The 13,050-nt window shown below is 31.5% G+C and overlaps 1 protein-coding gene across 5 annotated transcripts in view; it reads left to right on the top strand.

Annotated features, from left to right (window-relative positions):
• The first annotated feature begins 885 nt into the window (after window positions 1–885).
• LOC111679688 (proline dehydrogenase 1, mitochondrial) overlaps window positions 886–13,050 on the top strand; it is a 40,664-nt gene continuing 28,499 nt past the window's right edge. For 2 of the 5 annotated variants that reach the window (XM_046945514.1, XM_046945513.1), the window contains exons 1-2: window positions 886–1,082; window positions 4,129–4,886. In XM_046945514.1, the coding sequence (XP_046801470.1) occupies window positions 4,329–4,886 (558 nt within the window). In that variant the 5' untranslated portion in view covers window positions 886–1,082; window positions 4,129–4,328. The remainder of the gene's footprint in view (window positions 1,083–4,128; window positions 4,887–13,050) is intronic. The other 3 variants (XM_023441290.2, XM_023441293.2, XM_046945516.1) reach the window with 2 other exon arrangements.

Here is a 13,050-nt window from a genome sequence, read left to right on the forward strand (position 1 = left end):
GTATGGGGTCTAGTCGAAATAATTGACCGATTTTAATCATTTTCAATAGGACAAAAGAAGCGTGTATGCCAAATTTCATCCAATTATCTTGAAAATTGCGGCCTGTACATTGCGCACAAGGTTTACATGGACAGCCAACCAGACGGACGGACCGACATAGCTTAATCGACTCAGAAAATGATTCTAAGCCGATTGGTGAAATGATTCTAAGGACTTTAAGGTGGCTATAGGACGAATATTTTGTATGTTACAAATATATGTTTTATTGGGGTTTTAAAAAATTTATTGGCTTAGGGTCTCAGGACCTTATTTGGGAACAATAGGAAAACGTCATAGAACATGATCTCTTGAAATCTCGTTATCATTATGCTAAATTGGGGAACATTCTTTAATTTCATCTGGCTACACTTGAAACAGCTTTTTCTTAGAAAGGTAATAATTAACAACAACAACTACTACTAAACATCATCATCAAGCATCAACAACAAATGCATTAAATCACACAATCACGAGAGAAAACCCAACGAACGAGCCCCTTTTACCCTTGTTTTTTTTTGCGTTTTTTTTTATTATAGGTATTTATATTGTTTTTTTTTGTATGTTAACACATGACTCTTTTTTTTCACTGGCAACAAAAAAAATTTAACTTTTTTTATAATTTTCTCCTTGGTGAGACAACATGTAAACTAGTGAGTGACATTTTCGCTCAGTTACCACAGACTTAGTGGTGGTATGTGCTCGCAGAGACAATAATTATCATCATCATCATCATCAACAACAATTTAAACGTTTCGTGGGGCTTTTCGTTTCGTATTTATTGTACAAATTGATTGTTGTTGTTGTTATTTGTGCTTTCTGGTTAGGAGGTAAATGCGGCGATTTGGTTCCTTAGTTGGTTTAGTAACGTTCTAGTTGTCAGTTGTCGTTCAGCGTTGAACGGGCGACGTGTGATTAAAATTCATTCTTCCTTCTCTCGTTGTGTGTGTTTGTGTGATATACTCTACTGCGGTGTGAAAATTGTTGAAAAATTAAATAAATTTAAAAAGAAATTTTGAAAAAATAAACAGCAAAAACTGTTTTAGGTATAATTTTTTTTGATTTATTACTTTTTTTGTGGGTTTTCTCTTGAGATTTATACATATATTTATATTAAACAAATTTATTTATGTACATATACATAATTTTTATGTATGTACTAAATATGAAGAAAATTTTATGGAAAAAATACTTTATTTAAAAAAAAAATTGCCAATTTAGCAAGAAAATAAATAAAGTTATTTGAAAAAATAAGAAAAAAATAAACTGAATTGGTATAATTAAAAGTGAATTTGATTTTTCTTTTCTTAAAAGTGTGGGTTTGATCGAGAAGCTAAAAAAGAAGAAAAAACTCACACACATTTTGCAATGTTTTATTTTCTATTAAATTTACTTTCACATAAAAAAAAAACATTTTTCTGCTGACTATGAAAATTTGTGTGGTTGTGATGTTTTTTTTTTTTTTTTTGGTTTTCAAAAAGATTTTGGTTGTGAATTGTGTTAAAAAAAAATCAATTTTATGTGCGTTGCGAACGTAGAACACATGCCAAACATTAGCAAAAAAAATATTTCAGAAACTTTCTAAAAATATATCTACAATAAATATTTTCTTAGCATCTTGCTTTTTATTCTGTTTTCATAATCAATACATAGTATGAGAAAAATTAATTATAAATAAATTAAAAAAGTAAATATAAAAATATAAATAAAAAAAAAACTAACGACAACAAAATCAATTCACAATAAATACTTGTTCAAATATTTGTTAATATACTTATTAAAAAAAAAAAGGTTTAAAAAAATGAAGGACCTAAAGAAAACGATAAATAAAATAAAATTATATAATCTCTGAAAAGAAAAGTTCGAAAAAAAGAGCAGCGAAAGCGTGACAGCAACAACGACAGAAGTTATAGAAAAAATTTATACGAAAATAACAAAAACTAGCAAAAAAGCAACAAAAAAAAACAAACCACATTAAGAAAAAATCCGGCATAAAATCCATTGAAACAGTTCGCAGCCATACATACCAACCCATTCTCTCAAAAATTATATTTTTTAGTACATACAGACATGTACACAAACATTGCTACATACATACATCTGTATATTCATCCATACAATACTGACAGTGTTTAATGAAGTACAATACAGGGTGTTTTCATTTTCATTATTTATATTTTTCCAATATTAATGTTGTTATGCTCAAAAATTTTATCCACTTACTTACACAATTTGACAGCTTATTTCTTCTCACTCTCTCTCTCTCTTAAATTGAGAAATCGCTTAACTTCCGAAATGTTTAAGCGAAAAAAACGTGTTTAGTACCAATACGAAATAATAATAATTTCGAAATAATTTCTCAAATTCTCCTTTCAATTGGGTTATCAGGATATATTCCTTAACGGAACTGACTTGTAAATCGCCTTGATCTCTACTATATTACATGACTTTATAAATTAGAATACCAAAAGAAAGACCACCCAATACACTGTCTTTTCGGATGTCGCAATCTTAGTTACTGGCTCCGGATTTTTCTCCCCTTGGTCTCCATCAAATGCCTTTACCGTTTTCCAAACTGATGTTAAATGTATCTATTGGAGAATTAAATCTTAAAATGTCGAGATATACATATATATAGATCAAACCCTTTTGAGGCTATAAATTTTCTCGATTTCATTTTCTCTGCTTTAATTCAGACCAGAGGAAATTAAATTAAGTCGCCTTCACAAGAACACACAACTATATAATATGATCTGTCAAATTTTTGTGTAATAGAGTGCGCATGGGATAGTCTAAACGCAATATGAAATGAAAACTTTAGACATTGAGCGAATATACGAATGTGCGTACGTAAAGTGTTATCGTGTAAAGGGCCCTAACGAAATAATCGATATACTCTGGTTCTGTCCATCATAAAATACAAACTTCAGTGTCTTGGATTTCAGAATGTGTGGGAGCGCAGTAACATTTCAAAAGTTTTTATGAGAAAGGAGAAATGGTGCAACTCTTTCTTGATGTCATGGTACAAAGCTCTTTTGAACTGCCTCTCTCGCATTTTAGAATGTATGGGCTAGATTCGTAACAGCATTACTGTAGTTTTATAGGTCACAATAAATATGTATGTACTTCTGGACCGTATCAATAACGAATCTAAATAAATTAGTTAGATAAAACATTTTCCGACAACCATATGATTTGGAATTAGAATGTGAATGCGCGACGATCTGTAGAGGAATGCTGGAGGGAATTACCCTCACAAATTGGCTATTCCTGGTAGGGTCACCTATTCCAGGCGGGGTTTACTTTGAGCGCGAAATTAAAAACTACCCTCTCACTGTCTGGTAGCGTCTATTTCCCTATGGGACGGCTATCAGACGCTTAAAATAAATGTTTAATCGCTGTTCAATCCTGATTCTGATATATGTGCGTCATTCTTTCAATAAAAGTGCATGCTTTAGTCAAAAAGTATTAAAAAATACCTCAATGATGTTTGTTAATTATATTAGTAAATTTAGAATAAAATTTTTCACAAGTTTAAATAATGAACGATAGATTTTTGTTAACTAATCACTTGATTACTGCTCTCACATCATTAGCACATCGTAGCAGTCATGAGGCTACTATATATAAAATATACATATGTGCTATTTTAAAACATTTTCTTTCTTTATTAACACTTTCAAGACCCACTGTTGCAGTAAATTAAAAATATTTTCAAAGTTTTTAGTACAAAAAAAGAAAAACAAATTGATTTTGCTGTCAAGCTTCAAAAATATCAATTGTCTGACAATTTTGTTCCTAATTTTATAAGAAATAAATTTAAAAGAAAAATCCCTAACAATTTACTAGTTGTTACACAAGTCAGTGGTGGTGGGTGAGTGGTTTTATGGTAAAAAAAATAAACCAAAAAGAAACGTGTGGGCATTTCAACGATTTATGTTGAATTCGCCGCAAAACGAAGTCTCCGTCAAAAACGGATGTTCATTTACTGTTTTCGCCTTTTCCTAAATAGTGTTTATGTGTGTATGTACTAGGGAATGAGAGAGAGTTGGAGTGTGTTTTAGTAAAACGTTGTAATCCTTTCAAATTTAGCCTGAATTTAGAATTGGTGTGCATTAAAAAAATTTAATTAAACAAAGACTAAAAACTGGAAATTATTTGTTCCTTTACTTCAAGACAAGTAAACTCAAATAAAACAATACGAAAATATAAAAAAAAATTAAACGAAACTAAAAAACTACATTAAAAAAACTCAATTTATTAAAAACAAAACATACTAGTGCGCGTGTGTAATGGCGTTTTTGCGTTCCATCTGTGCTCAACGTACAAATTTAGTTTATAGTTATAGTGGCTGTAGTTCTAGCAGCTTTAGTGCTGGCAAACTTCAATACATTGCTTGCTCTAAAGCTTCAACAAGTTGGGCGAGCTCGATTCGACAATTGAGTCATGATTCGAAGGACAATGCAAGTGAATTGAATTTACAACAAGGCTCATCGCATCATTATTCCACTCATCATCGCAACAAACAACTCCTATTAGCCAATGCTCTATTTGCACCCCATTTCAATCAACATTATCAACGCGTCCACACAAATGCCAGCAAATCTCAAACTGTAACCGCCACCCAAACTATTGCGGATGACGATAAAGTTTCATCGGTTTCGAGGAAACCTCATCGTAGGCAAGCTCCACAACCAAATGTTCCCGAAAATCCCCAACGTGATCCCTTGGATGTTAGTTTCAATGATCCAATTGCGGCATTCAAGAGCAAAACAACATGGGAGCTAGTACGCGCCTATCTTGTCTATACTATTTGTTCCAGTGAAAAGCTTGTAGAGCATAATATGAAGGTAAGTTGGATATGTTTCTTTATTATGTTATCCTTACTGCTTTTTTTATTGTTGTTGTTATTATAGATATTCTATACAAAATTCGTAGCCAAAAGGAAATAATCGATTTAATACAGGAGTTTCTAACGAAATTTTGTTTTAAAATATTGTTGATTTTCGAAGAATTTATTCCAAAATTGTTAGTGTTTTAGTTCACTTTCGATTCTAAAATCTTTAGCATCTGAAAGGATTCATATTGTTATCAAGACTAGCCAAATATTGAATATTCCTTCCTACTTCAAGAAATATTGCTATGGACCCAATATACTCGTTTTAAAGTTATAAAAACCTTTATATCTTTCTAAAAAGTTACTTCTTAAATTCTTTCAAATGGTACGTTAACACTGTATCAGTACACTTAGAGAAATACTACATAGGAATAATTTACATTTATACAAAATTTTAGTTTGTTTCTCCTTAAACAAATCGATAATTGGCTCACGAATTTTGTTTAGCGTTTCTATATACATATATATATTATAAGTTTTTTATAGATGGTATAATTTTTACTTTCAGTTTAATTTAAGATATTTTATTAATTTAAATATATTTGTTTGCCGCTTTCGTTTAAATACAATTTCATACATTGACATTTGAAAGTCTTGAAAGATTTAACGATTTTTTTATAAACGTTGCAAATATAAAACGATTCATTTGATCGGATTCTTAAAAATGAGATTAGAAAAAAATACCTTTAAAATGATCAGGTTTTCTTTTAACATCGTAGAATTGCAAGTTCAAAATCCCAATATTGATTTGATTATCTTAATACGATTGTCATTGCATAGTAGTAATTAAAAACCTGTATAAAAATAGCTTTAGATACCCTGTATTTCTTTTAAATTTTTTTTTGTTCGTTTATTTGTTTTTGACTGCTGATCTTAATAGCACGATTAATAGACAAATATTTTACTGAATACACAATTTTATAGACAGTAACTAATGTACAATAAGGGGTTTAAAATTTAAAAAAAAAACACAGTAATTAAATACAATTGTAAAAAAACCTTGCTACCTTGGCACAGTGTGTAGCAAAAATGTTAACAAACAAAATGTATTCCAATAAAACTGTTATATGGTACTTCTCTTATAGTCTACGAATCGTATCAATATCTTACAAAAAATGTGGATCAGTGAGACTATGCGACTGGGCACATAGTTTTAATTTAAACAACTGACTGCCAAATAGATTGAAAAGATAATACCACTTTTTTCGAACAGAATTAATGATCAGAAACTGGTTTATCAGTTGCTTACTTATAATTAAATTTAAAAATGTAAGTTATCATAATGAATTATTCGCTAAAAAGTCGATGTTATTCGAAAGAGTCTTCGTTAGAGGAATTTGAAGAAATACACCTCCGATAAGGCCTCCATCGTATAAGTTTTGCGCAATGCCTCTGATGGGAATGGAATGCAGATCTCTCGCTAGAGCACTAACTTCCAAGCTGCCGAAAGCACACTTAAATGTGTTCAATATTATCCAAAAACGATAACCTAACCTTTCGGACTTTGTCTTGTGCTGATTTTTGAAATTCAAGGTGTACATCCACTATGATACCATAAGGTCCATTGTGATTCCCTTCAAAGGGTGACGATTCAAAGACAGAGAAACAAAACCACTAAGAAAACAAGAAAGAACAAAAGGCACACATAAAGAAGATAAATGAAGAAGATTTACCAAGTTAGTACCCTATAGAAAGAAAGAGAGAAATACTATATCTTACTAACATGCGGGAGGACAGTGAACCTCTGCAGCACTTTCTGGAGTATCTTGGAAGTGATGTTTTTCTCGAAATAACATTCCTGACTAACACTGACTGGAAGATTCTTAGAAGTTACGTTCAGGATACTAAATTTCTGAACACTGTAAAATAATTCATTCAGGCCCCTTTTTTCATGATAAGGAGCGCACAACAGGTCCGACTGCGGCCTAGGTGTATTTCTTTGGATTTGGTGTAATATACATCCTACTATCAACCTAACCTAACCATATCTTACTATAAAGCCCCCTCGGGAAGAGAAAGCTAGTTAAAAATTGAAGTACTCGTAAATTGATACTTTCGGATACCCCTCCACATGTCTAAGTGAATGTTTCGGATGTTTTTCTTTATGAATACATCAGATGAATGTACTGTAAGGTTGCACGCTTCTTTATGATTGTGTGTTTCGGGGTTTACACCGTTCATACCAATTTTTCCGTAAGTGTGCTTTCTATATTTGAAAATCCGCAGATCCACAAAGTTCTTAGTTGAATTCTTAATAAGTATAAGCTGTTTTAGACGTAATGGTTCTTAAGCTCTTATTTCCTTTGCAATTCCATCAAACATCGCTTTGGATGTTTCAATGCTCTTCCCATCCATACAGAGATGCGTTAAATATGGTGTCTTAAGTGGGCATGGCACATTTTAGTGTGCTATCGCAATTTGTTAGACAATCAATCAATTTGAAGATATTGCCTTTTCAACATTCCTCCCGGTACATGTTTCCTTGATGTAAGACCCACATCTGCAATCCCTGCCGGGACTATAAACTACTGTTAACATTTCACTCCCTGACTAGTCCTTGTATGATTTGAAAAGGGGGTATAACCAGAATACCACATAATCTGGTCCTACGGGTGTTGTTGGTTGTGGTTCTTTCGGGATCCACGTTGTGGCTGTAATATAAACCCAAATCCCAGAAAGGAATGGTAAAATATAATTTTAACAATAAATTTCTTTTACCGTTCCTAAAGTTTTCTTGGCGGACGAGATATGCTGAACTAGGGTCTGGATTTACGTGCTGTTGTCGATTCCACAGATGTTTTAGAGTAGTGTTGTTGAGCGACATATAAGGTTTTTTCGTTGTCAGGGTTAGATTGAGCTTGCTTATGACACCTGTCCTTTACCAATTGGGCTAATATGGGAAAAGATTTGATAGCTCGAGTACTTGAGCAAAGTACACGTATATTGGACCGCATCATCCATATACGTTAATTGTGTCAGAAGCACGATGGTTCAGTGTTGAGTAGTTACTTTTTGCTTACCCAGTGGTTGAAAAAGACCACCGTGTAATAGGCCACCAAGGCAAGTGTTCACTTAAAGCACTTCGACATTCATGCCTGTTCAACATAATATTGCAATCAATGTCAAACACTCTTCTCTACCAATATAAACAACGATATATGTATGTGCATAAGAGGGAAATCATCATTTGACATTTTCATTTCAGTGTTCAGCAATATTTCTACCCTACTGTATGCCATTATGGTAATACAACACATGTTTGTATGTGTATAATTATTGCACATACACTAGTGCATATTTACCGGCATTTGTCCATGTATACTACATATTTATTTTAAAATAAATATTTACTCATATTATATACCAACTAAACCGGAGTGAGTACATTAGCGAGCGAAATGGCAAAAAATCACAAAAAAAATTGCTTACAATTCAAACAAAAGTTAGTAAAGCGTAAAATGAGAAAAAAATTAAACATCAGCTCAGAAGACGAAAGCAGAAACTGACAAAAAGCTAAGAAATAAACTCAGAGTAACAAAAACAAAATGTAAAACAACTAGATGCTAAAATTTCAGTCTTAATACTCGATAGATGTGGCTGGAGCTGTTTCGTTGTTTGGATGAATGTGTTAGCATGGGTGGGTAGAGAACGAATAAAACCGGTAGAGAATCTATACATGCATGTGGTATTTAAACTACAATGTAGATATATTTTCACGTGATGATTATTAAAAAAAACCCATTATAACATTACCCCATACGAATATAATGTACGATTTACGTCAATATGATGAAAGAGTGAACTAAAACTATAAATAATTTAAACAAATAGTATAAGTTAGTAATATGTGAAAAATACAATGAATATTTATGTGAAATAGTGTCTAAGGTGATTGGCTAAAAAAAGTACGACCTTGGTGTATTTGGTCTAATAAACTTATTGTAGTATTTTTTAAATACATAATTGGATACCCTATTTTAGGGGAGTCCAATAATGTTTATATAAGGAGAATGGATTAAAAAAAAATAAAAATTATAATGAAAATTTCAGTACCCAGATCTTGATCGATGAATAGCTCTTTTATATAATGTAATCTGGATTCTTTAGGTTTTAATGTTAATTTCCAGGTTGTAGAGAACATACATGCTTAGTTCCTATTGATCTTCCATAGAAAAAGAGAATAGATGTGTGATTTTTAAAATACCAAATTCAGGGCAGTCAGGAAGATTTTAAAAGCAATCACAATGCCTAATAAAGGTGCTAAGATTTTTTTAATTGTACACTTTCTTAAGAATTTTAAACGAATATCCTCTAGAGCAGGACAGTGAAAAAGAAAATCAATAATTTCACCCTCAATAGATTTCTCCTTCTTTTTTTTCTGACAGCTTCTAGAGAAGTCGTTATGTTGTCATATGTATGGTTTCCAATTATGGGTTGGGCCGGCATGATTTAAGCAGATAAACCTTGTGTTCATTATCAAGCATTGACTATTTTTTCGAGTTTAAATCTAAATTGGTTCATTGTTCCATCTTGTTTGGCTTCAAGGTTCGTTTGAAAAATCTAATCACGATGCCTTAAAAGAATTTATGTCAATATCGGATATTGAGGGGTCTATTTTAGTATTAGTTAGTTTGAAAGGAGGATGTATACACATCAAATCCGAAGAAATACACCTAGGTCTCTATCGGCCCTGTTGTGCACTCCTTAACCAGTGCCACGGGTGGGAATCGAACCCACCACCTAACCTACCGGAGGCCACTATTTTACATTTAGTATTTGTATTAAAAATTATATTTTTAAAGAAAATCATACACTATCCGCTACTCTGAATGGAAAACATTTATAACGCTCTATTAAGGTATTATTGACGATGTTCCGAAACAAAGATTCTTACCCTCGTTTGAACACTTCGAGCGAGATACCGCAAAACCAGTATGTATCGAAATTGGATAGTGAGATTTAAATTTGTTCAATCTAATTTTAGATAGAAAACATAGTTTAAAGGAACATTTATCATTTGTGATTGCCCTTCATTTCAAAAATCGTATGAAGGTTGTTGGTTGGTCACATTGAGAACATAATATAATTATGTATCTGAATAGCTAAAAGTTCTTTTAAAACGTCATACTATATTTTAAAAGTTTCTTTTATTTATTTTATATAATATACACACAAACATATTATGTATTTAAACGTACACAAATATGCAATTTTATACAAATTATCTATTACGTTATGTTACGTATTCACTATTTTCATGACACACACGTTTACGAATACATTCAAAGCATTTAGTATAATTTAGTATTTTTTAACGACTAAAAACGACGACTAGTTTTCTTTAAGAAAGCTACAGCTTTAAACAGCGAAAATTCTCATTCATATTTACATCTTCGTATATACATACAAACACTTAAACAATGAGCAAAAACAAACAAAAAAAAAAAACAGACAAGCCCCCAAAAATGAACCAACTGCTAAAACGCAACTGACTAATAAACTAACCGATACATACGTAAAACACTTTCATAGATACAAACATACACGCACACTGTAAGATACTTTTCGGACAAAAGAAATCAAAAATTATTCTATAGATACTAGGGTATATTGGGGTGCTAGATACATTGTTAAAACACTTGCAATTTTTTTTAAATTTGTAGTGTTGTAACCTACAAATATGTCAATGTGACGTTTAGGGAAAAGAGACAGGGAGGGAAACTATAAAACTATAATATATAATATACTATACTAGTTCCTAGTGTTATAATTTTCTATTAGATTTTTGTAGATCTAAGCAAAAATAAATATTTTATGAATGTACACTTAATTACATAAATTCATATATAGATCTATGTATGTACGTACAAACATGCATATATATATAACGACCTTCATAGTATATCATTATATAATATTGGTACATATTATTTTTATTATATAGTTCAGGGGCTTTCGATTGAATTATAAAAGTAGAATCTAAGTTTTTATTTTATGACTATAGAATGTATTTACCCTTATAACGTCATTAAATGAGTCCAAAGAAGACGCTTAATGGTATAAAAAAACTAATGCTATATTTATGTTAAAACTCGTAGACAAAAGGCAACAGTTTAACTAACCCAGCAAAATCTTTTCTTACCCAGTTAGTAGGCAAGTAATATTGTAGAAAAGAATAAGTAGTTACTTTTTGCGTGAATAACTTTTAAGTTCGACGATGACCAAAAAATAACGGATACAAAACTAGTTTTACAGTTATTTTTCTATATTTGCTAGTCTATTCTCTCACTCAATGCCCCATTCTATCTGGAATGGTGTCTACACATAAATATGAAAATATCAAAATTTCTTGAAAAATTCTTCCAAAATCGACTAGGGATAGAAACACTAACAAATGCAATAGACAAGTGGATACAAATTCTATTAAAAAAATAATTTATGTTATTGATAACGACAACACATTACCAAGTAATGTATGAAATAACTGCATTTCCTACAATACACATTACCAAAATTTGAAAATATTTGACTGGGAAGCTGCTGCAAAAGAAAAAAGGTGCTACCAGTACCTTTAGTCTGTCAGGGCTATAAATTGATGGCGATCAAATGTATTCTATCCCTCTCAGTCTATCGAATGCGTTGAGTGGTACAAAACACTTGCGTCGCGGTGACAGTGTACATCAGAAATTATAGGTATCTTGGAGTGAGATAACAAAAAATTTGATTTAGGTTCAAAGGAGATCCGAAGAAATACACCTAAGACGCTAGCAGACCTGTAGTGCGTTCCTATATTGTTGATGGGTAAAACTTTATATAATGCTTTATGATGATATTATCGTCTAATATTCAGAAACTATAAAACTGAGGAATAATGATTTCTATGAAAGCCTTTCCACATGCTCTACATTTTTATACCCTACATCACTTTAGTGGGGAGGGTATATTGGTCCTATACCCACCTTTAAGTATACCAATCGGCTTAGAATTATGAGTCGATTTAGCTATGTCCGTAAACCTTGTAAACTACAGGCCGTAACTCTGAAGATAATTTGGTACATGATCTTCTATTGGCCCAGATACGATGCCTATTGAAAATTGTTAAGATCGGTCCATTATTTCACCTAGCCCCCATACAACTAAACCTTGTAATAAAATTACAGGTTGCAATTTTGAAGATAATTCAATGAAATTTGGCGCATGATTTTTTGTGGTACCGTAGACAAAGCCTATTGAAAATGGTCCATTATTTCACCAACTGAACCCGTTAAATAGGGCTTCTAAGTTCAAATTATGTTTGATATACTCGTATCTCGACAAAAAGCTGCAAAACCAAGTTCTATACTTGCCTTGATGCCAATCATGAACTTTATAATTATAGGGCTTCATTTGACCCTAGCCCCTGTAAAAAGCCTCCTTTAAAATTGAACTTAAATATCCACAGTTACAATAAATGGATTAAGTATATCTGAGGTAAGGTACAAGTCAACTTATATGCTTAATTATGAAAACAAAATCACATTTTATTTGTAGCTGTAGGGTATAATATGAACAGCCTCGCCCGACTTTAACTTCTTACTTGTTTGGAATCAGTTCGTCCAATTTTGCATACTTTTGACTGCAATATTTCTCGAGTTTCCTTCTCCTTATAACAAGTACTTTCATTGCCGATTATTCCTAAGTGAGCTAATTTTAAGATAAACAAAATATCGTTCTCATTTTGCCTAAGAATGATCAAAAGAACTTTGTTGTATGTGTTCCGCACAGTACTGTATACAAGAATTAAATGAATCAATCACGGCAACAGCTAATTGTCTTTAAACTATATTTTTTCTCATTTTGTAGTAATTTCAATTTAATTAAATAATTCTAATTTAATAATGACAATTAAATTTGAACTTTTGTTTATCAAAAATAGATTTTAAGCATTATTGACGTTCAATGCTAAAATTCTTTTCATATATACTTAATATTTTTATTTGGTAGCGTGAGTGTGAATTCGTCACAGCATATTAACAGTTCAACATTTGTGTGTATGTGTGTTTTTTATTTAAATTTATAGCATTATAAAATGTCGTAATGGGGGGTAAATACACTGAGAAAATATATGTGAATTCTAT

Source organism: Lucilia cuprina, chromosome 3 (assembly GCF_022045245.1).
Source record: "Lucilia cuprina isolate Lc7/37 chromosome 3, ASM2204524v1, whole genome shotgun sequence".
Classification (NCBI taxonomy): domain Eukaryota; kingdom Metazoa; phylum Arthropoda; class Insecta; order Diptera; family Calliphoridae; genus Lucilia; species Lucilia cuprina.